Source organism: Manacus vitellinus, unplaced genomic scaffold, assembly GCF_001715985.3.
Source record: "Manacus vitellinus isolate BGI_N305 unplaced genomic scaffold, ASM171598v3 scaffold_26_pilon, whole genome shotgun sequence".
Classification (NCBI taxonomy): Eukaryota; Metazoa; Chordata; class Aves; order Passeriformes; family Pipridae; genus Manacus; species Manacus vitellinus.
Genome location: NW_021939960.1, coordinates 9924203 through 9946793, shown reverse-complemented (window position 1 = coordinate 9946793; position 22591 = coordinate 9924203). Strand labels below are relative to the sequence as shown.

Genomic DNA, 22591 nt, shown 5'->3' with positions numbered 1-22591 from the left:
CAGTGGTGTGGCTGCTGGGGCAGGGAAGGGGTTGCTGTGCTCCCTGGTGCTGTGGAACCCCAGTCCCGTTCCTGGGGCACTGCTTGCAGCTGAGCTGGACCCACTGAGGGAGCATTCAGGCTCCTCCATCCTCTAAACTATAACTCAGTGTTTCCATCAGTGTTTATTCCTGGTGTATGTTGCTCTGGGCAGAGCCACTCTCTCTACTTGATGTCTTTTGTAAATCCGACTTGTGCTCTCCTCCCTCCTCCCTTCAGCTCAGTTTTGGGGTTGAGAGTAAATACAGACAATTTTGCCCCAAGAGGGTCCTTAGGTTATCTCCAGCTCTGCCACTGACTTTTGCTTTGGCCTCGAGCCCTTCCTGTGTTTCCACATCCAGGACAGAGTAATTGCAGACAGATTGTGAAAATGCATTATTCCAGTTTATAGAAGGGCTGCACTATCATTAGCATCGCCCGAGCTCGTAACTGTGAGGTGGGGTTTCCTAGATGGAGCATTCATGTTTCTCCTCGGTTTGCAGTGTGTACTTTACCCACAAAAATGCCTTTGAGGCTGCACTAATCCCTTTCTGGGGGAAGATGTGGCATATCTGTATGTAAGATTGTAACTAGGAATTAGTTGGAAGGACGCAGCAGGCTGTGCAGATTCCCGGGTACCCCTGCATACCTGTGCCATTGTATATGAATGTTTGAGTTTCATTTGTTTCTGACACTCAGGGGAGCCCCTTGCAATAGAGAGCTAAAGTGCTGTAACATCCAGCCTTCTGTTGTCTGAGGGTGAAATGTCAGGAGAAGACCAGATTTCTCCCTTTTGCACCATAAAAGGCTCTTTTGGGATAGAAATCCTGAGGAAAACAAGCCCAGGCGCTGGAAGCTGCCTAGGGCAGTTGCACCGCAGAAATGCCAGGCACGTGCTGAACTCTGGGGGTACTCTGTGGGCAGCAGAGACGAGAGCCCTGCCTGGGCTGCCCTGCCTGGGGCTGCCCTGCCTGGGCTGCCCTGCCTTGGGCTGCCTGCCTTGGGCTGCCCTGCCTGGGCTGCTGCCCTGCCTGGGGCTGCCGGGTGGGAGAGCAGCGCCAGCTGCGGATGATGGTCAGTGTGGTCACCAAACCCTCCCTGTCCCATTTCCACTCCAAGGGTGTCTGAGGTGCCAGGCTGCTTCACAGCTCCTGTCCCACCTGCCAGCTGGTGCCAGCTACTGCCTGCCCTGCCCCAGCAGCGCTGCCCTGGCCTCCTCAGCTCCCTCCTGAATCCTCCTGGCTCCGAGATCCCGCTGCTTTCCCCATTGTGCAAGGAGCTGAGGACATCATCTCACTGTCAGCTGAGGGAACGGCGATTTTTTTTTTTTCCATTCTGTTTTTCATTATTTCAAAATGTGAAAATCATCTGGCTCAGTGTCCTGCTGTCCTGAGCAGGCCCCTCAGACCAGCCAGCTCCACCCTGGGCAAGGCCCCTTGGTGCTGCTCAGATACAAACCCTGGGCATGTCTGTCAGCAGTGCTGGGGATCAGGTACTGGGATGGAGCTGATGGAAGCTGAGGTAGGAATCCTCGCCCAGGCTGCTGTCACTCTAGGGAAGAGTCAACTTGGAGTGCAGCCTCTGTGGCAGGCAGCAGACACAGATTTCCCCCTGCCCAGGGGTGACACAAATGGACCTTGGGGTTAGCACATGTTTGGTGTTCATTAGCTCTGCTGGTGCTCCAGGGCTTGTCCTGCTGTGATCCCAAGGGATTCCCATCAGAACTGGAACACAGCTGTTCCTGAGGTGCCGGGTAAAGGTACCTTCTGTGTCTCTCCACTCTCCACCCTGACTGGGGGATCACTGAAAAAATGTTGGGGTGGATGGGAAAAGCAGTGAGGGCCTGGGATCATAGCCAAGGTGATAAACTGGCTGGAGGACAGTGAGGAGGGGGCAGCCACCACCAAGCTGCGAGTGAGGCAGTTCAAATTCATCCCGAGGTGTGTAATGGGAGTTCTATGGGCACATGGGTTAGTGCCAAACAGGGTGCCTGGCGAGTAGTGTGTGCTTGCTTATCCCATGGGGAGGATGGTCCCACTGGATACAGGGAGAAGGAGCGTGAAAATGGTCAGCTTTCACCTCTTCAGAACAAAATAAAATAAAATAAAACTAGGGTAAGGGCAGGACTTGGCTGCAGGGGGAATCTCTGATTTTTTCAAAACTGTGTGCTCAGTAGCTGGGCAGCTCATACTGGGGTTTTCCTTCTGACTGGTGCTTTTGGGGGACAAAATGAGTGTAAATGCTGCAAATCCCACCTCTGTCCCACTGCAACAGCATCTGACGTGGTCTGCCTCTGCACGTGGTTGTGCTTCCCAGTGGCTTGGACTGAAGTCAATGGAGGGACTTGGCCATGTGTCCTGCAAGGCACGGGCCTGGCCAAGCTCTGAGATCCTCTGACGGATGCATGTCCTGGCAATAACACCTCAGATACATCTGCCAGATGTCACAGGATCAATAGGAAAGCAAGATAGTAGAGGCAATAATGGCTGCTGTGCTTCACCCTTTTGTCGCCAGGTGCTGGCTCTGAAGCCCCTGAGGGGTTTTTGCCTGGAGAGTTCAACTAGAGATGAATACATTTTGGATTTATTTTTGTTTTAATGTAACATCTGTAGATATCTGTAAGAATTTCTAGACTGCATTCTGAAGGGTGGGGCACCAAGCCCTGATCAAGTAGGGTTTGCTCATCGTGGTGAGCCTGGGCTGTGTGGAAGCACCGCAGGGCTCCTGGTGTCAGGAATCACATCGGCTTCCCCGGCAGCGACACATGGGCATCGCTCACAGTGAGCTGCTGCCCGGTTTCGAAGCCTAAGCTGGTTTTCTGTCTGTACCCATGGCTTTGGGGCACATCTTAGCTCTCCCTTCAAATTACAAGAGTGCTCTCGTATCGCTTTCCAACCCTCCCCTGCCCGGCCGCATTCCCGGCAGCGCCGCCGCCGTCTCCCTGTGCTCAGCATTTCCAAGCTGCGTGGCCGGGCAGCAGCGAGCGGCTCCTTGGGGAACGCGGGTGTGTGAATGACGTCCTGAAATCGCTGCAGTCAGCAGAGGCTCCTGACTAAATAAGGGCAGGCAGAGCGGGGCTTTATCGGCCCGAGCGCGACAGCTGAGAGCCGGGGCCGGGGCAGCCCACGCTCCGGGGTTCGGCCACACACTCCCACCAAAAGCTGCTTTATTTGGCACAGCTCTGCCCCGGCGAGCTCCTGCCCTTGGCCCCGCTGCTCTTGGGGGTTCAAGCTGCAGGTGGGGAAGGTGGGCAGCCAAAGGGATGTCACCTTTTGGTGAGGCACAGTGTGTGTCCAGCACAGAGCTGGGCTGGACTGGTGGCCGCGGTGGCCTCGGCCCTCCTGGGGCTGGCGGCTTGGTGCTGCTGTCCCAGCAAAGACGTTTCTCACAGAGCTCAGTGTGTTTATAAAGAGAATAATCTTGTTTCATCACTCTTGGCTAACAGAAACCCAGTTGGTGGCATCTATTTCTGCACCAGCCAAAGCCAGGACCGGGATTCTCCCACCTTCTGTGTGGCACAGCAGCCTCCAGCTCTGCAGAAGTACTGCCCTTTTCACACCTCTGCCTGACCCTCATCCCACCTGGACACTGGAGCCATGCAGGGAGAGGGCTTCTGGGTTTGGGTGAACTCCTCTCCATCCCTGGTCCCATGTGGCCTTGGGGACAGCGAGCCCCAGCGTTGGGGTCGAGCCAGGATCAGACAACCACCCCAGCTGTGAGACCCCCACAGTGTGTCCACCCACGTGTGGGGCTGTGGGCTGGAGGGGTCCAGTGCCATTGGGTGAATGATGTTGAGATACCCTCACCCCTTTCTTTGAGCCCTCTCCTGGAACAGCCCCATCCCCAGCCCAGGCTGGCTGCAGTTCCAGCACTGACACATTTTTGGCCCACTGTGCTCCTTACGCTGAGATGCGACTCCAGAGGAGCTTTATCTGTTTTCCACCCGCCTCACAAGAATTTCCTCAGGCACTTTCATGCCCTATTAGGGTAAGAGGGAACGTGCACTTTCAGTAGCTCCAAGGAGAAAGCATCTACTGGGCAGCAAACTGCTTTCTCCAGGGCTTCCCGGGTTATCGGGGTTGGAGCAGGCGAGGCTGTGGCTTGCAGGGATCCCCTCAAGAGGAGCAGAGTTGGGCTGGCAGGATGCCAGCCCCAGGGATGAGTATGACTCTGATACCAAGCCAGGCAGGGAAAGTGGAATTAATGGGCTGTTCAATCCAACCTTGTGGGAAATCCTTGTCTCAACACCTTACACACACACAGAAAGGGAAAAATGAAGTGGGACTTTAATCTGCAAAAATGACTGTGGAAAATGATGGCTTCTCGTTCAATTGATCTGGTGCTGCGTGGAGTGGGAAGGCTCTGACCCCCATCCAAATGCTTGGAATCAGCTGGCAGGGAGCCGGGCTTTAAAATCATCAGATTCAATCAGGCTTTGGTCAGAGGTTATCATCATCTCAGTGGAATGTGAAACAGGCTTATCTTGAAAAAGAAACAATATTTCAGTAAAATGTCCAATTAAAATAGAAAGCCAGTGATAAAGAAACCCTCCCTCCTCCTGGAGGAGGAACAATTTTTTCAGCTTATCCTGGTGCTGAGCCAGAACCCTTTGGCTTTCTGAGTCCCAAGTTTTTTCATTTTGCTCCTGCAAAGCCTGATGAGCCTTCAGTGGCCACCAGGAGGGACCTGGTGTCCCATCTACCTGGGTTCCCTCAGCAGCCTTGGGTGCAGGTGCCTGGGAGCTGTTGGTGCTGCAGCCCAGGCCATGGGCTGGCTGCCCTCACACCTGCCAGCTCCCTCTCTTCTTTCTCCGAGACCTCAGATTTGTGAATGTCTACTCAAGAGACCCAGAGGGCTGGAAGAAAAAGGCTTTTACCCTAAATTTTGATAAATAATTTGGGTTTTGGCCAAATGCAATATTTAAGGAAATTTTAAAAAAATTTAAATTTATTTATTTATTTATTTATTTATTTATTTATTTATTTATTTATTTATTGACTGGGGAAAAACACGCTCAGCTTATGGATCCATCTGTTTGGCAGAGCCTGGGCCTTGGCAGGAGCTCCTGGGTGAGGTTGGGTTCCCTCGAAACAAATGGCTGCTGCATCCCTGATGTTTTCTTGGAAGTGGGAATTCTGAGGGCAGGGCAGGGAGCAGTGCAGGTACAGGCAGGGAGGCAGGAGCACACAGGGGATGGAAAGGCTGGAAGACCCTGATTGCACATGTGCTGTGAAGATGTTTTGGTGTGCTGTCAGCAGGATAACCCGGCTGCTTTCATCTTGCAGTGGTGCCCAATTAAATCAGGCTCCCCAGAGCTGAGCCCCTTTGGTAATGGAGTGGTTGGAAGCTGGGATAAATCAGTAGTGTTTGGGCACGGCCCCAAGGCTGTGCTGCTCTGGGAGATCCATTCCATCTGCACCCAGGGCAGGAGGGAGGACAGCAGACCTGAAATCCAGAGGTAGGAGGAAGAGGTCCAGCTGGCAGCTGCAAATCCCTCTTTTTCCCAAAGATATCTCTGTGGATGCTGTTACGAGCTGCTCTGAGCCTGGCTGGGCTGGCAGGACAGGCTCCAACAGAGTGAGGAGCTGCCTGTCCTGCCTGTCTGAGGCCAGGGCAGTGTCCCTGGTCCCCTGGAGCTGGCAGGCTCTGGCTTGTTCTGCTCCATTTAGAGTCGGCTCCAGGCAGCTGCCGCCTGGCATCCCGGGGCTGTGGGGTGAACAGAGAGCAGCTGTGCCCTGTGCCAGTGCCCCCAGCTCCTCACAGCCCGTGGGCTCCCATGCAGGCTGGCACAGCCCAGCCCCAAGGGCCGCTGACCACCCAGTGCCGCTCGCTCACGGGGCACTCGGGGTGGCAGAGATTAACTGGGCAAACCTCCCACACGCGGGGCTGGGGTGTGTAGGTTGCCGTCTTATTGAAGACAGCTGCAGATCTGTCTGCTCTAAGATTAATATCACTTTAACTGTTCCAAGGGGAAGTATCCCTCGGTGAAAGATGCAAGTGGCCCGGAGCTATTTAGAGCTAAGGATAACGTTTCGGCATTTTAAAAATTCACCAAGTAATCATAAAGGCTAATGCGTGCTGAGCTCGTTAGGTGGCAGGGAGCTCTGCCAGGCCTGTGATCCAGAAGCATTGCACAGAAAAAGGATGCTTTTCTCCTGGCTGAATGGCCTGGCCGTGCCCTTTCTGTGGAAGGAAGGAGAAAAGGTCTGATTTATCCAGCTAAGTAGCCTGGGCATGTACAAAGTGCCACCACTTCTATGAAAGTACTGGTACCAAGAGTGAAAAGCCTGGGGCACCTCTGAGCTGCTCTGCAAGGTCAGAATGACTTCCTTTTTGTACTTCTGTTGCAGTAGTATGGAGGTGTTTTCTTTAGGAAGCAAATTGTGTTGATTTATGCTTATTTCACACATTATTAGATAGCCCCTTGAAGAGTCCATATTATAAAGAAGCAAAGGCTCATGCATGCCAGGGATGTCAGAGTCCAAGCTGAGTGGGTACTGCATATGAGGAATGGAGCAAAAAGAGCAAAAGGAGGATGAACAGTCCAGCTGTCTGTCAGGGCAGGACACCCATGGGGTGGGACACACAGATGGGTTTGACTGAAGGTAGGGAAAGTGGCACGAGAGGTGGACTGAAAAGGGAAATTCAGTCCCATGGGCTGGTTACAGGTGAATGAGGGTAGCAGAATTTTGCAGGTGTCTACATGCATGCAGAGGGAGAGACACAAAGGAGATGGATTGGGACTAAGCAGGAAGAAAGGAATGCCCCAGCCCTAGAGGTGACACAAGTCCAAAGACAGTGTGGAAAACGGAGAAGCCATAAAGTTCTGTCCTGGTCAGGATGTGGAATCACAGAATTGTCTGAGTTGGAAGGGAGCTTTAAAGATCATCCAGTCCCAGCCTCAGCACAGGTGTGTGCTGGTCAGGTCTGTGCTCTCTCACCCTTTAGGATCGTGAAGACAGAAAGGACCACGTTTCCATCAGCAAAAACACTTCTGCAGCTTTCCCTCTATCCCTTCTGAGTACTGCAAACATTCCTGCCAAGACAAACTGTTATCTCAAGTTTCTTCAGAAGGACAAGATGATTCCTGCTGGATGCTGGAGCGGGGATTTGGCTGGGAGTGGAGAAGTCAGTTTCCAGGAGAAGGGAGTTCAGCAGAAGTCTCCCTTCCCAGAGCTGACTGATGAATTACATTTGTTTTGTTGTCTTTTTGACAGCTCATAATACCAGGAATGGCAAGAATCATAGAATGGGTTGGGTTGGAGAAGGTGTTCAGTTGATCCTTGATCAGGGTTTGCTGTATCAATGGGAGGAGGGAGACCCTGGAGAAGGAAGGACAGTTCTAGACAGGTCTGTCATTCCCTTAATAAGCAAATGGGAATAGCTTGGGCAGAGAGCTGAGCTCTTGCTCTATTTCTAGCAGCAAGGTCATTGCTGCACCTGCAGGCACCCCAACCCCGCCTGTTATTTGCAGTATTCTCTGCTAATTCCAATCTCATTTGCAGTCTAATTCAACGTGGATGTGCAAAAGAGCATAAACTGTCCAAAGAGCCGGGCATGCTGGCTGGGCTCTGGGCTCACCTGTTCGCACGGTGCTCGGCTGCGGCTCGTGTGTCCACAGGGATTTCAGCAGCAGGCCGAGGAATGATTCAGGCAGTGTTTCTGGGAGATGGCCAGGAAGGACAGGAGTGGTTCTCTGTCCTGCACTAGTACAAAAACGATTAGAGCACTAGAGCCGTGCCAGAGGAGCAAATAAAACAGCAGATGCATTTAACCCTTCCATCCCGCTGGGAGCAGCCGGGAGGCAGCGGCAGCAGGGCTGGGACAGGGGCTGCAACATTGCCCACATGCCTCCCCTCAGCTCAGCACGGGGCTGCTGCTCCTCCTTGCAAAGAATTCACTGGAGCTATTTTTAACAGCACTGCCCAGGGAGGTGGCTCAGGGTGCAACTGGGAAGTGTTCATCCCAGAGGCACTGCTTCGGCTGGGATGTGGGTTTATAAAGGCCCCTCTTTGTGTTTATACCCCCACTTGGATGTGTTTAGTGTTTGTGGCTCATTTTCCAGCACTGCCTTGAACTGCCTTTTGAATTCTGCTGCTGGCTCCTCTAGAACTCATAGGACTGTGTTTCCCCCTGACCTCCTCCATCTCAAAACTTTCTCCTCTGCTGGTTTCTGCAGGGGCTGATTTCTGCAGAGATGCTGGGAGCTGACAGCACAACAAGCAGTAAATAAAAAAGTTTGGCCCTGATTAAATTGCTGCCTGAAAAACATCAAATTTATCATTCAGATAATAAAAGGCTGGCATTTCCATTTTGCAAAAGCTGATTCAGCTTTTTCAGAAGATTTTAACCTCGGAAGAAATTTTTCTCTTTACATGTTTCATGTCCGAGGTTCAAAAATCACCTTCCTGACACCCTCAAACCTCCCTGGGCTTTTTCTTTCCTTAACTCCTGCTCCTGGCAGACCCCAGGCTTGGGCTGGGACAGGCTGTTGTGCCATGGGCTGCATGCACTGGGCTCTCCCAGGGCAGCTGGTATTTGTCTCCTTCTTTGCTGCCAGAGCCAGGTTTTCCTTCTCTGCATTGAGCTCCCAGGGACTGCCAGCCATGAGGATAAATAATAAATTCAGGAATACTCGAGGCCAGTTAGATGTTATTGTTATGCCTGAGCCCTTTCCTCCAGGCTGGGCTTTGTCACAGTGCTACTAAACCCTTGGCGTGGGTTTTTGGAGAGTTGCAGCAGCTCTGCCTTCACTTGGTGCCCCAGGGATGTGTGGCACAGCTGGGGGAGATGTACTTAAGAAACCATGAAAGCCAAATGTTCAGCACCTAGCTGCTGCCATAATAAATTATCTCAGCAGTGGAGGGACCCAGCGTGGGGCATCAGCATCCCTGCTGTCTGGGAGAGTAGCGCTCTCCTGGGATGCCAACAGGGACAACATATGGGCTGCTGGAGGTGCCAGATTTGAAATTGCAGCTGTGCTGACCATAGTCCCTCCAAATCAAACGCTTCTGGATGACTTTGTGAGCAAGGAGACAGGAGCAGAGGTCAAATGTGTCCTGCAGAGCCAGAGAGCTGGGCAAAGCTACCATGCAGCTTGGAGTCCCTGGGCAATGCAGGATCCCAAAGTTGTGGTGCTCAGCTTCTTGCCACCGCTCCTGTGTGGAGCCTGGGAGGTGCCCAAGCTGGACAGCCCTCTGTGCCCAGGAGGGCTCATGACAGAGCCCTTCTAGCCTTGGGGCCGTGGTGGCTCGCAGTGGTGGCTCAGCTCCCCACCCCCCCCAGGGTCTCACTGCAGGCTCTGCAACCCAGGCTGGCATCTCCTTGGTCTTGCCATCTGCAGGAATTGCAGTACTCAAGCCCCACACAGCAGCCAAATAGCATCCAGCAGCTCCTCTGGAGGAAAGGAATCCACCAAGAGAAAAGCATAACTGGGAGCTACCTTCTAACTCCAACACCCCAAGGCTGTTCTCTTGTGTTTTTCTGAGATGCTGGGAGAGAGCTGAGCATGTGGGAGCCACCTGCACCCGCTGGGTGACACGTGGAGTCCAGCTCTGTCCTTACTAGTGAGAACAGACCCCATGTCTAGTCCACTTCCAGACGACTTTTTTGGGAGCCACTTTGAGGAAAGCACTTGTCAGGAGCTGCCTGCTGCTCCCCCAGCTGGGGCCAGCTGGCTGATTGTCTGGCTGGGAATTGGTCAGGGCAGCATCCGCCCAGCTCAGCAAGCAACTGAAAGGGAGAATTTTATCTCCTGTGGTGAGTCTTATCCTCCAAAAGCAGCAGGACAAAGCCAGGGGCTGGAGCCCATCCTGCCGGGATGAAGAGCTGGATCCCCCTTTGCAAGGTTGTTCCCAGGGGCCAGCACCAGGCAGGCTGTGTGCCCCAGGCACAGTGTGCCCAGCCCACTCTGATCCCCCAGGCATGGAGAGCACAGAGATATCCCCCTTGGCCCCTGCCAGATTATAGTGGAATTAATCACGCTGATTATATGCTACCAAAAAAGGAGGTGCTCTCTCTGTCTGGAGCTGGCTCAGACCCCCTGCTTGTGAGCAGCAGCTTAAAAATGCTGTTTTCTGCCTCATCATGTCTGGTCTCTGAGTTTGTCAGGAGCTGTAATAATTTTGGATAAAAAGACCAAGAATGACTGCAATCCCAGGCAGCTCAGCCTGCAGAGGAAGCGGGGAGATAACATATGAGTGTGGGCAGTGAGGTGAATCATGGCTCCAGAGGAGTGGGATGTCATCCCAGGGAGGGATAGGCTGAGCCACAGCAGCTCCACACCCTCTCCTCTATTGCAGGGCCCTGAACAGTGTTTTCAGCTCCCTGTCAAGTCACACTCTTGCCTGTGTCAGTTGGGGTTGATGTCCCACATTTAGTTCTTTCCTTGCAGCTACTCAGAATGGCATATGTGTGTATCTTCTCCCTTCCAAGACTCTCAGAACAGCATTTCTATCACTTTTTCATTGCACCTGTTGAGTATTCTGACTACAGCTAGTCTTGTCTGCCTATTGCATCTCAGTTTAATGGGAAAGAATTAATCCTGATTTCATGACTAACCGTCCAAAAATTCCTCTGGAGCATTTTCACTGCCGGGATGAGAACTGCATCTTTCCTCCTTTTTTTTTATCCTAAAACATGACCAGATGCCAACCTGAGTCTGAAAAGGGCTCATCAGACACCCTAAGTTCACGTTAAAGGTTGTGATTCGGGGTGAATTGGTGTTTGAGGAATGCTAACTCCTTATCTTAACTGTCCACACAAAAATATGTGGGTCTGTATGTAAAATGGGAGCTATGGGCAGCCTTGGCAAACCTGACAGTCAGAGCATGGGGAAGGCAGCTCTTGGTAAGCCCCAGCTGGAACAAAGCAGATGAATATTTGGTGTTTCACCCACCCTTATTTTTAAGGTGCAACTTTGCTGTTTGAAGTCAGCTCCTTCCCAGACTGAGCAGCTGGGCTGTAAAGCCACCCTGCTTTTAGCAAAAAGATCACAGGGCTCCGAGCGTGAGGCATGTGAGGAATATGACAGCTGGCCAGTAAAATAACTCCCATAGCCCTGTAGCCCTATGGAGCAAGGAGAAGATGTGCTGGGAAGAAGTGGAGAGGACTCAGGGAGCCAAGATGAGACAGAGGCAATAGTTCTGTCTTTCCTACACTGGTGAGAGCAGCCCCATGGGCTGTGGTGAGTAAAGGAGCCCCTGGACAATGTGTGGTGTTTGCTGGAGAGCTACAGGAGAGACATTTGGGGTAAAACCTGTCTTAGGGGTGTGTGGGGCAGGGACACGCTGCCTCTGGTGAGGTGCAGCAGCTCAGGGCTGGTGAGAGCGCAGCAGAGTTCAGCCACCACATATTGTCCCCTTTATGCTCCAAAGATGCCTGTGTGATGCTTTGGGCATTCCTCTGAGCAGCACAGCAACAAGCAGCACCTGCTGCTTCACTGCAACACGAGAACACGCTCACATTTGCAAACACACCTGCCCTGTGCCCTTGTGCAGCTACATGCAACCTTCCCACCTTCTCCCTGAGCAGCTGGGCCCCTTCCTTCTTGAAAATCTGGTCTTATCTCCTTGGCTGTCAGGTTTGGGGTCACCTGGGCAAATGCTGAGTGCTATTATACCAGATGGGCTGGTTTGATTTTGGTGCTGGACAGGGTTTGCTGCTCAAGCTGGGACACCCTTGGCTCAGAGGGTGCTCACTGTTGTCCCCTCTTCTCTCCACAGGACGGCTCACGCCAAAGCCAAGGCTGAGGGGTCTGAGCAGGCAGCTCAGGCAGCCAACAACGAGTCGGGCATAGCCAGAATGATGGCCAGGGAGCTCTCCCCAGACTTCTACCAGCCAGGTAGGATCAGAGGCATCTTCTAAGAGGGGTTTTGCAATTTCCCTGGGGAATTTGTTCAAATATTTTACCCACTTTATAACTCTACAAGTTACCCTCCTGTCTGTCCTAAATCCTCTTTTGCTCAGTTTCAGCCAGCCCCCTGCCCTGGCTGATTTGCTGCTCTCCTTACACCACTGTTCTACCCACTGTGTTGCCACAGACTGGAGGAAAATCCCACAGTCCCTCAACCTCTCCCCATGTTTTTCCACACACCAAAGCCCTCAGAACTCCAGGCAGGACAGGCAGCAAGCTTGGGGCTATTTGCAGTACTCCTGTAGATATATCCCTTGTGGCTTTTTCTTGGAACAGCTTTGCACATTACCTCCCAAGCCCATATCCTGTGGGGCCCCCACAAGGGCACAATCAGACTCTGCTAATTAGGGGCTGTAATATCCTATAAGAAAGCAGCTAATGCAAAATACTATTTCCCTGATTCACTATTTATTTGTTAGCATCACTGCTGATTATTTGGCTGGGAAAGCACTTGGGAGGTTCCTTCTGTGAGACCAAGCACTGAGGATTAGTAGATAGGAAGTGTAATATTAGAAGCAGCATTGTGAATGCCATTACCTTTCCCTAGACTGAGTTAGCCCTTCCTGGAAAACCTTCCTTTCTAGAGAGGGAAGGTAGTAACAGAGCAGAAAATAAGATTCCAAGTGCCTACATTTGCATCCCATCTTTCTTATTATCTGGCTTTGTTGCCTGCAATGAGTGCCCCATGGCTGCTGAGGCAGGATCACAAGGGATTATCATAGCAGCAGAACTGGGGTTAGAAGCCAAAGGTTGACTCCTGCTCAGCAAAACCTGACACCTGCTCCTGCTCTGATTTTGGTGTCTCTGCATCTCCTGTACTACAACCCAGCACAGGGGGAACAGGGAACAGCTCACAGCCAGCACTTGGCTGGGGAGAGTCATGCTGACAGATTTGCCTAAATCCCGTGTACTCCCACCTTGTTCTGCACCTACCAGCTGGGGAGACACTGTGCTGGAGGGCTGCCTGTTCCTCCCCACTGCCCAGCAAGGCCTGTCAGAGCTGCTTTGAGTGGGGAAACACCACAGCACCCGGTCATGGGCATGAGCCAGCGTGTGGCACTTCATTTAACAATGGCTAACCATTGCTTGATCCTCACATAAGCCCCCCCAGCTGCCACTCACAGCTCCACATTCACTCTTTGCACACTGGGGTATTTATAGCACAGAGGCAAAGGAAACTGGAATTCCCAATGGGAGGTTTTGGACATCCAGCTGGATTATTTTTTCCACCCATGTCGATTGAATGAGACAATTGAAATGGTCTCTGTAAAATGCTTGAGGCAGCCTGACCTCCACTTCTGGCTCCTCAGATGCTGGATGTTGCTGTTATGTAGGGCCTCACTTGGGTCCTGGACTCCCTCTCTCCAGGCCTTGTAAGCTGCTGATGCATGTTGTTCTTCCATGATTTTTTTACATCTCTAAATTCCCAAAGTGCACAACAAGGGCAGATGTCTCTTCTTGCACGGCTGCACCACCCAGGAACAAACAGACAATAGTCCACCCTTGGATTTTACTAGGACTGGGAGCTGCTGGTCACAGAGCTAAGAGAGCCCTGTAGTGTTTTGTAGCTGTGTTTCTCCCTACTATCCTGGCAGATAGACCCTGCTCTGTCTGGCACAGACAATCCTGCTCAGCAAGCTTCATATCTCTAATAAGTACTGAGCCCTGGATTTCAGTTAGGGTATCATCCCTAATAGCTTCGAGGAGAGAGATGTAAGCCAAAGCCCTTCCTGAAATGTTGTGCTGGGAGATGAAAGTGAGGAGATGAGTGTGGTGCTCTCCAGGCAGTTGGTTTGGGTTTTTTTTGGTGTGAATTATTCAGGAAGACAAGAAAGCAGCAGGAGAGAGCAAGGAGCCTGGAGCTGCAGGCAGCCTATTTTGAAGAGTCTGAACAACTGTTGAAACGGCTTCCAAATAACTTACTGGCAGCCAGAAATAAATGGCCCTGAATGGGTCACCTGCTGATTGACAGGAGTGGGCAGGCAGGGCAGAGCAGCTAAAATCAGTGCCCTCCTTCTCCCCACTGCCCCTCCAAGCAGAGGGGAAGGTAGCAGTGTGCAAATCATACCACTGATTTATTAGAGAGAAAGGAGCACCAAGCCAAATTTCCCAACCAGACTTAAGTCTGCATCAGTTCTTGGGTGGAGGAGACAAGGAGAGGGGCCTTGAGGCAGCCAGGGATGGTGCAGCTCCAGGATCTGTGTTGTTCAGGAGCACAGACAAGCCCTGTAGGTCTGCACCCCTCAGCATCGCTGGGGTTCAGCAGAATAAGGGCAAAGCAGGCGCTTGACTTTCTAACCAGATGCTTCGTGACCTTGCACTGCCCATAAAGGGCATGATGCTCTTCTTGTTCTCACTTGCTATGATCATCATGGTGATGTGCAAGGACCCCTATCCCAGCACATGTCCCAGCACACAGAGCACTGTGCAGGGTTGTTATTCCACAAGATATTCCCAGTTGCTTAGTGGTGGATTTTGGTCAGCCAGACATGCACTATGATAGATATCTTCAGTGTCAGGCTCTGGCTGACTTCCCCAGACCCAGGCTGGGCTGCAATTTGCTGTGCAGACAAGGCCTGGGGTTAATAAGAAGTAAAGATTTAATGATAGGTGAATAATTGAATTGAGGCAACATTGCTAGGAACTCATAAGTCAGCATGAGAGATGAGGCCAGAACGAAACCCTGAGTCAGCTCATGTGACAGTACCAGGTATCCTCTTTAGCCCCAGCATGACCCATCTGTGTGACCACAAGAAGCTGGGCTGCAGATTTTCGCTGTTTCTTTACCCTCATCTGCAGCTCTCCACCTGCTCCTTCCTGCCTGGCTCTTCCCAACCAGGCAGCACACGATGGGCCTTGGGGCCTCTGGCTGCTCCTGGAGGAAATCCCTCCTGGTAGCAGGCTCTTATTTGTGTCCTTCTCACACCCTCCAACCCGGACACTCGCACAGCGATCCCCAAATCCATCAGGGCAGGGGGCGCAGCTGCTGAAGCCGCGATGGTGCCGTCCCCCAGCCCTGGGGAGACTCCTCACACCAACCCCTCTCTCCGCAGGCCCCGAGTACCAGAAGCGGAAGCTGCTGCAGGAGATCATCGAGAACGCAGAGCACGCGGTCAACATGGAGGAGGAGGCGCCGCGGCCCGAGGGTGCCCCGCCGCCCCCCACGCCGCCCGAGAGTCCCCCAGCTCACGAGCCCGAGAGCCGCCCGGCCGCAGCCAGCCCAGCCCCCCAGCCCCGCCGCCACCCCTCCGAGGCTAAAGCGCGCAAGGCGGCTCCCCACAGGACGGTGCCTCCGTCCGGCAGCTGGGCCGAGGAGGGCGCCGGCGGGTGGGAGCCCCCGCGCCCCCGAGGGTGAGCCGTCCGGGCCTCGCGGGGCCGGGCCCGGCTCTGCGAGCAGGATGGAAGATTGGCGCTTGCATGCGCATGGCGCTCGAGCCCGACGTCGAGCTCTTCAAGGGCTACCACAAGCTACCATCCGCACCTCCCCGGTAAACCCCCGCCACGGAACATATGAGGAGGAGCAGTTCCCCGAGCAACTAGCCGCCCTCCCCGGAGCCCCGGGGGACCCTCAGCGCCGGGGGGTGCACCCTGCCCCGCTGCAGGAGCGGGAGAGAAGCCGGCGCCTGGCAGAGGCCAAGCCAGAGGTCACCCCGGCCCAAGGAGCCGCAGCAGCGGCCCAACAGGCCCCGAGCGCAGGCCCACGGGCCGGGCTGAGCCGCGGCGACAGGAAACTGAGGCCAGGGCACGGGGCGGACGGACCCAAGGCGGGGCCAAGGCGGAGCCAGCCGGCCCGTGTGGCAGCGCGGTGGTGGCAGCACAGAAGGTGGAGGAGTGCGAAGAGGTGAAGTGGGGCAGCCCTGGGAGTCCCCCAGGGAACTACCTTGGCCTTTCATTTATTGTTCCCAGGAGGTCCGACAGGACCCATAGAGATGCAGAGCCCACAGGTTTGAGCCTGCAGCGGGCCCCCAGCAGTGCCCAGAGGCTCCTTTTGGAATGCCAGAGCTCGCTGGAGCAGAGCCTTGGTGCTCCCCATCCTGCCGCCATCCCAGCCTGCCCTGCTCCAGATGCTGGGGCTGGCATTCATAACCCTCCTGTTTTGACCTCCTCTCTGCACCAGGGCAGATATGCTTTCAGACACATCCCTATTTCAAAATCTGGGGAAAACAGGCATCTTCCAAATCATGTTTTAGACTTTTCTCCCCTTTTCCCACCACTTTACCAGCCAACATTGATCTGAATATTGGGGGAAAAAAAGCAGGGAAAAAACCCAGTGTGTTTCTCTTTTATCTGTTACATTTACTTTTTTGCTGTAGGGGCACCTGGTGAGCTGAACGGTGGTGTCAAATCACCAGCTGATTTCCCAGGTTTAAAATACACTCACTGAAATTCAATTTTGCTGTTAGCAAATACAGCTGGAAATCCAGACATTTTATTAGACCACTGAGTCTCATCTTGCAGCCCTTTGGACATGAATGGTTCCATGCGACTTTAGAAAAGCCCATCTTGGGAATATTTCAGTCTGAAATTAAAGCATTACGATAATCTCATATGGGTGCTTTCATTCATCCTAAAAATGGCAACTTTACAAACATGGGCCTAGGGGGTGCAGAAAGGAGTTGGGAGGAGCAGCTTGACATGGGCTCAGCAGTTCATGTGCCTGTGGTTGGGGTCTCCTTTAAATTGATTTAGCCTCAGAAAAAGCCTGATTCAGCCTCCTTCTAAGGAGTTTGCAGGGAAAAAGTAGGAATAGGGATTGATAAACGTTCCCTTAGGTTGAAATTCAGGCTGGTTGTTAAGTGCCAGATTTCAGCGTGTCAGGAGGGGGTGATTGTGGTATTTTTGAAGAGCAGAATCACGCTGCATCTGTCTCTGCTGAAGCTGAGGTGTGTAATACTCTGTTTTGGGTTTTTCCTTCAGGGACCTAACACAATCGTGATCTGCATGGTCATCTTACTGAACATTGGTCTGGCCATCCTATTTGTACATTTTTTGACATGATGAGCCTCTTGGACAAGGTAAGAAGAGGAATGAGATTTTACTCTCACTTGTAGACCTCACTGGATGTTTTAGGGTTGACTCGCTCTACCACCCATGCAAATCATTCACTGATAGATGCCCATGTGATGAAAATGCAGGGGCACTTATTCAATAAAGCAATTACCTTGCATTAAGCATTGAGATTCTCAGTTACCCCTTGTTTGTTCCAACAGTGGTTTGTGGAGTAACTTCAGTGGTTGGTTCTCATTTTTCATAGAAAATATGAAACTGAAATTTGCAGTTTAATTGCACCAGTGCAAGTTCTGCAGCCGCTGTTACATGCTTGTTTTACTAAAGGTAAATATGAGCCAAGATGTCTGTCAGACTAAGGTTAAACTGGAGCTTGAATTGGGATGAGGGTTTGAATATGGATTTGGTGGCAGTAAAATTTTGTGAGGTTTCTCCTGCCTGTGGGGCTCCTACAAGCAGGAATGTGTCCTGGGCTTGAACAAGATTTCTCTCACCTTGAGCTCAAATAGTTCAAAAAAATCTGCCATCAAGGCTGAACCTGACCCTTGAGCCTCATGTAAACATAACACAAAGAGGCACCTCCCAAGCCCCTGTGAGGGTGTTGGGCTGCCTTCCTGGGGCCTACTGGGGGATGAAACTGCTCTGCTGGACACTGCTTTGTGTCGTGTTATTAGTCCTCATTCAGACCATGCAGGTGAAAGCCTTGCAGACAACTGCAGTTACATGTTGGTCGTGTGTCTTGCTGCCCCTTGACTCTCATGTTGATCTGTGTCTGGGACAGGCGTTGCTGCTGATGGAGACCTCAGACCTTGGCAGGGATTAAAGCTCAGCCACCCGGAAACACCTAAGAGGAGGACTTGAGATCCCAAGGTTGCACTGCAAACATCAACCTTAAACGAGAGCACCTGAAGATCAGTTCAGTCTCCTGCTCCCAGGCTGGGGCTGGCCTCTGCAATCTACCAAGGAAAAGCCAGGATTTCTGCACTGTGGTCTCCTTCCCTTCTTTGTATAAAATAGCAGTTGCCTTAAATTATTCTCACCAAAGCCATCAACTGTCCTGCCACGCCGGGGATGAGGGATTTATCTGTAGCTGTAGGAAAACGAGTGAGAAGGTCTCATGCGTGCACACTGACGTGTTTTGTAACTCCCTTGGTTGACTTGGTGTCAGAGATTTTCCAAAGGTTATCACCCATGGTGTGGAGCTGAAGCAATACACAGCAACCAGAATGACTCCTGAGAGCCGCGCCATGGCCAGGGGTGGACGACGTCACCCTCCGTGCTTGGAAGTCATCCAAAGGGATGAACAAAAAGTCTTTCCTTTCCCCCCCCCGTCACCTGGAGTCATTTTCCACGTATGGAGGACTGAGAGGGGGAGCAAGTTGAAATTGGGCTTGTTGAAGTGTAACCCGAGTCCTGCCCATGCTGGCCGACGCATCGCGGGCAGGGCCACGGGGTGGGGTGTGAGGGACTGGTGGATCCAATGCTGTTGGTGCATGTGGGGGTGCTGTGGGTGGAGATGGTGCCTGTTTTGGGACCAGGCACCGTCCAAGTGTCCTCCTGCCACCAACAATGCTCTGCACAGAAGCGTCTTGCAGTGGGTGGCTTCCTGCTGTAACGGGAAAAGGAAGCAGGTGTGCTGAATTTGTCCCTTTACCCCCTTTTTTCTATGAAAATGTTGCAAGTTACAGTAAAAAGGAGGTACTTGCTGAAAATACCTCTGTATGCCTGCAGGTTCCTCCCCTTCGGCTGCAGGGGGGGCTCCTGGGCTCTCACTGCATGGAGCGAACAGACTTTCCAGCCAGAGGATGCAGGGTGGCTGTTGTGGGAGAGGTTACCTTATTCCTGAAAGAAAAAAGGTGCAGAGACACGAGTGACTCCAGTGTATTTGGGTGTTGGGCTCAGAAATGCGCAGCAGCCAGGCTTTCAGCAGGGGCAGAGTACAGTGGGGCAGTTCCAGCTGTTGTGTGCGAGGCTGAGGCCTGGGCGGTTTGCACCGATTTTCCCAAAGCTGCGACAGGGAGTGACCTTTGAAAGGAGATTTTTCCACCATGATCTGCTCTGATCTTTAGCAGTGCGAGCTTGGAAAGTCAGCACAGATGAAGTTACAGTTTAGTGTGAGGCTGAGTGCTTGGACATGTTTCTTCTTTCTTTTAAGAGCAATGTGTATTTTCTATCCCTTTTTAAGATAATCGGAGATGTTATTTATAGTTGGTTGTGCACCTCTGTGTATCCTGAAGTCCCACAGCACAGGACTGGGTGGGAAAACCTTGTTGGACTGGAAGAAATGGGGAAATGATAGCTAAGGAAAAGAACAGATGCCCAGTCTACTCCAAAGGTCAATCTGGAAGGATTTCAGAGATGGGGTGGCAGACACGCAGGGGTTTACACTGACTGGAGACACAGGGCAAAACCTGCCTAATTTATCTACTCTAACTATGGCATAAGAGAGTGAGAATAATTCAGTACTTTTCTTTGTGAACCAATTTTATTTTTTAACCTTATTCAGCTCAGGAACTTTGCCACAGTAGCAAATACGTGGTGTTAACTGTGGGAGAAGTGAATGTGATCCCTAAAAGCCATGTGGCTGTACCAGTCCTGAGAAAGCTGTGCAGCATCATCTACACTTCCACAGAGCGTAGTTTAGTAGCAATTTGCTTCTTTTCTCTTTTATTTTTTTCCTTTTCTTAAGTATAAATGTATTGCAAACCCCAGGCTCTGCTGCCTTTGACATTTTATCTCAGTTTGCTGGCATTCACTTGCCAGCTCTGCAGTTTCAATATGCCAGCTGCTTTTATTCACCACCAAGAGAATTTCCATCCAGAGACCTGAGGGGCTTTTACTTATCACTAAGCACAAAAATGGATCTTTTCCAAGAGTGCTAAGGTAATTCCCCTTCCCCCCAATTTTTTATGCATGTGATATGCACTCATTAATGTGCTTTCCTCCTAGTAACCTTCTGAGAAAAGGTGGTAGATTTGCTTTTATGTGACATATAACTATATCCATATTGCACCAAGATATGGATATATATACATAGAGAGAGAGCCCCTTAGGGGTTTCATTTTCTTAGATGCAAAATACCAGATTTACCTCAAACTGCATGCTTTCAAAACTGACTAGGATATTGTGTTATACTTTTCAGGTCTTACAAAGATGCAGATACCTTTCACTCTTCACACAAAAATACCTTCATCACAGATTTTGCAAGCTGTTTACTACAATCTGTGTACTACTGTCCAGAGTTTTCTGTCGGTTGTTCTGCTGGATTACGTGCAATAATAAACAGTTATCTGCTCACTTTATCCACGTGGATCTTTGCAGGGGAATCCACAGGTTTCTTCCCGTGTTGACACATTCACTCCGGTCTTAAAGGAGAGAGTGTTGCAGAATTTCACTTGTGGCACCTGGATGTTTTTCAGCTTTTCCCCAGTTGTCCCTTTACAAAATCTTGCATTCTTTTATTGACTGGGGGTACTTTGCAAGGAGAGCTGTTTTCACTTACTGCTCTTTAGGAGTTTGGTGGCAGCAGTCTGAGGACACCCCCTGCTCTCTGAGCACACTCTGGGTGCCACCATCCTGCTGGCCTCTGGCAGAGGTTGCCCTGGGCCAGGAGGAAAGGCAGGACACTGGCCCAAAGCCTGCCCAGGCAACGCAGGCGGCCGCTGACAGGTCCCTTTGCTGCCTCCCGACCCCAGGGCTGCTGCCAAGTTTCCTCCAAGCTGTGCGTCACTGGCTGCTCCTCCAGTGCCACATTCCTCCTGGGTTTGGGCAGGAGTGATTCTCCTTTGCCTGTGACCCGTCCTCTCACTCAGCCTCTTGAAACAACCCAAATGAGAGGAAAGCCAGACACGAGGGGCAGGGACATGGCAGATGGGTGATTTATGGGGGAGGATGGAAGAGCAGAGCCCAGCACCAGCCTAGGGCAGCAGAGCCCCGGGGCCTGAGGAATCCAGAGTAGCTGAAACCTTCAAACCCTTTTCTATTTCTGGAGTGTCTCACATGAGCAAAGCTGTGCTGTGCAGAGAGGCTGGCGGGATGCAGGTTCAGTCTTCACAGGCAGGAGTGCCACCCTTGGCTTTGTTCAGTGCAAGGAGTCTTGTGGCAGAAGATTTCATGCCTTGGTAGAGACTTAAGGAGCTGAGTTTGATGAAACGATGGCTTTACTCTCCTCTGGGCTTGTTTTGCTTCTGGTATGCGAGGAACCAGCCGCATCTCATTCATCAGTTGGGGACAGCAGGGTAACTGGAGCCCTGTGCACCTCATAAATCTCAGGCTGATGAATGGAGCAGGTCTTTGGCCCATGTGTGGCAGAGACAGCAGGGAGGTGGGTCGGTTGCTAAAGCAATGACATGTTGCTTTAAAAGTATTAATAAAGGCAGAACAAGAAGCCTGCACTTTCCTCAGGGTAGGGGGAACAGTGCTGGGGTCTGTGGCTCAATAGCTGCTGATTTCAGGGGTAGTGTCCCCCCCACTGTGTCCATCCGAGTGTCCCCAGGGGCGGGCAGGGAGGTGTCTGATATGTGAGAACTTGGCTAAAGGCACTGGCCTGATCCTGTGTCGAAGGGCAGCAGCCTTGCCCTCCACTGGCGGGAGGGAAGGTGCAATCTGAGCCCCAGTGTCCTTTGAGAGTGACCTGCCCAGGCGCCCTGGAGACAGCTCCACTGTCCTTGCAGGGCATCGGGGCTCTCAGGAGCAACCTTTTCTATTGGCCTTCCTGGCAAGAGGAAGGGCCAGAGCTGGGGTAAGGGTGGCCCTGGCAGGGAGTAGGTGCAGGGAGAACGTGCAGAGGGGTTCCTGTGCTCCTTTCTGGCCTAGGAGCCAGGAATGGGGCTGGCTCCACACCACTGCCTTTGCTTCAGGACCCGTCCTGGAGGAAGCCAGTGTGAGTCCCAGGAGCAGTAACAGATACCATCAGCAACTCCAGTGAAGTGTTTTCCCATGCCTGGCCCCAGCCTGCTCTGAAAGCCAAGGGCATGCCATGCCCAGCTCGGGGATGGCATCAAGGGGCCCCACAGTGGCCACTCTCTCCTCTTCTCTTCTGCCAGAAATGCTGGCACTGCACAGCTGGAAAAAGTTGCTTTTATTTTATTTCCTCTGAGCAGCCACTCACACCGTGCCCACAAGGGCAGAGAGGATCAGCCAGCCTGGGAGCACCATGGGCCCTCACTGAGGAATTCAAAATCATGTTATCACCAGGATGACCCCAGGACCTTCCCCCCCGAGAGGAAAAAGCTTTTGAAAGCTTCCCAGCTTGTGGCTTCAGGTATTCATTCCCTATTGGAGGAGCAGTGAGGGGCCACCAGTGCAGTCACAGCATCCCCTGTCTCTATAGAAACGGCACACTCAGAGCCCAATTCATAAGGTGGTTGTTAAAGAAAATTCAGCAATTATAAAGCAGATTATCCTTAATACTTCTGTGACATGACACCCATGTCAGAGGGACCCTGTGGTGTTACAGTCACGTTCCCTCCCTCAGGCAATAGCTGGGAAAGCACCCGGGATTTGGGGCACAGGCAATGCCCTCCCACTGGAGCCTGCATTTAGAGCCAGGCAGGGCAGAAATGTGCAGGGCTAGTTAACTGCTGAACTGAGGGTATTTCAGTAAAAGTCAGTCCTGCAGGACTGACAAGCTTTGATCTGCTGAGTGTCCCAG

At 52.1% G+C, this 22591-nt stretch overlaps 1 protein-coding gene across 1 annotated transcript in view; it reads left to right on the top strand.

Annotated features, from left to right (window-relative positions):
• JPH2 (junctophilin 2) overlaps window positions 1-20240 on the top strand; it is a 28896-nt gene extending 8656 nt beyond the window's left edge. Inside the window, 8 exon segments of the mRNA XM_018073989.3 lie at window positions 11741-11859; window positions 14985-15328; window positions 15331-15397; window positions 15400-15575; window positions 15577-15615; window positions 15617-15772; window positions 16849-16946; window positions 17720-20240. Of these exon segments, the coding sequence (XP_017929478.3) occupies window positions 11741-11859; window positions 14985-15328; window positions 15331-15397; window positions 15400-15575; window positions 15577-15615; window positions 15617-15772; window positions 16849-16929 (982 nt within the window). The 3' untranslated portion in view covers window positions 16930-16946; window positions 17720-20240.
• Window positions 20241-22591: the final 2351 nt, after the last annotated feature.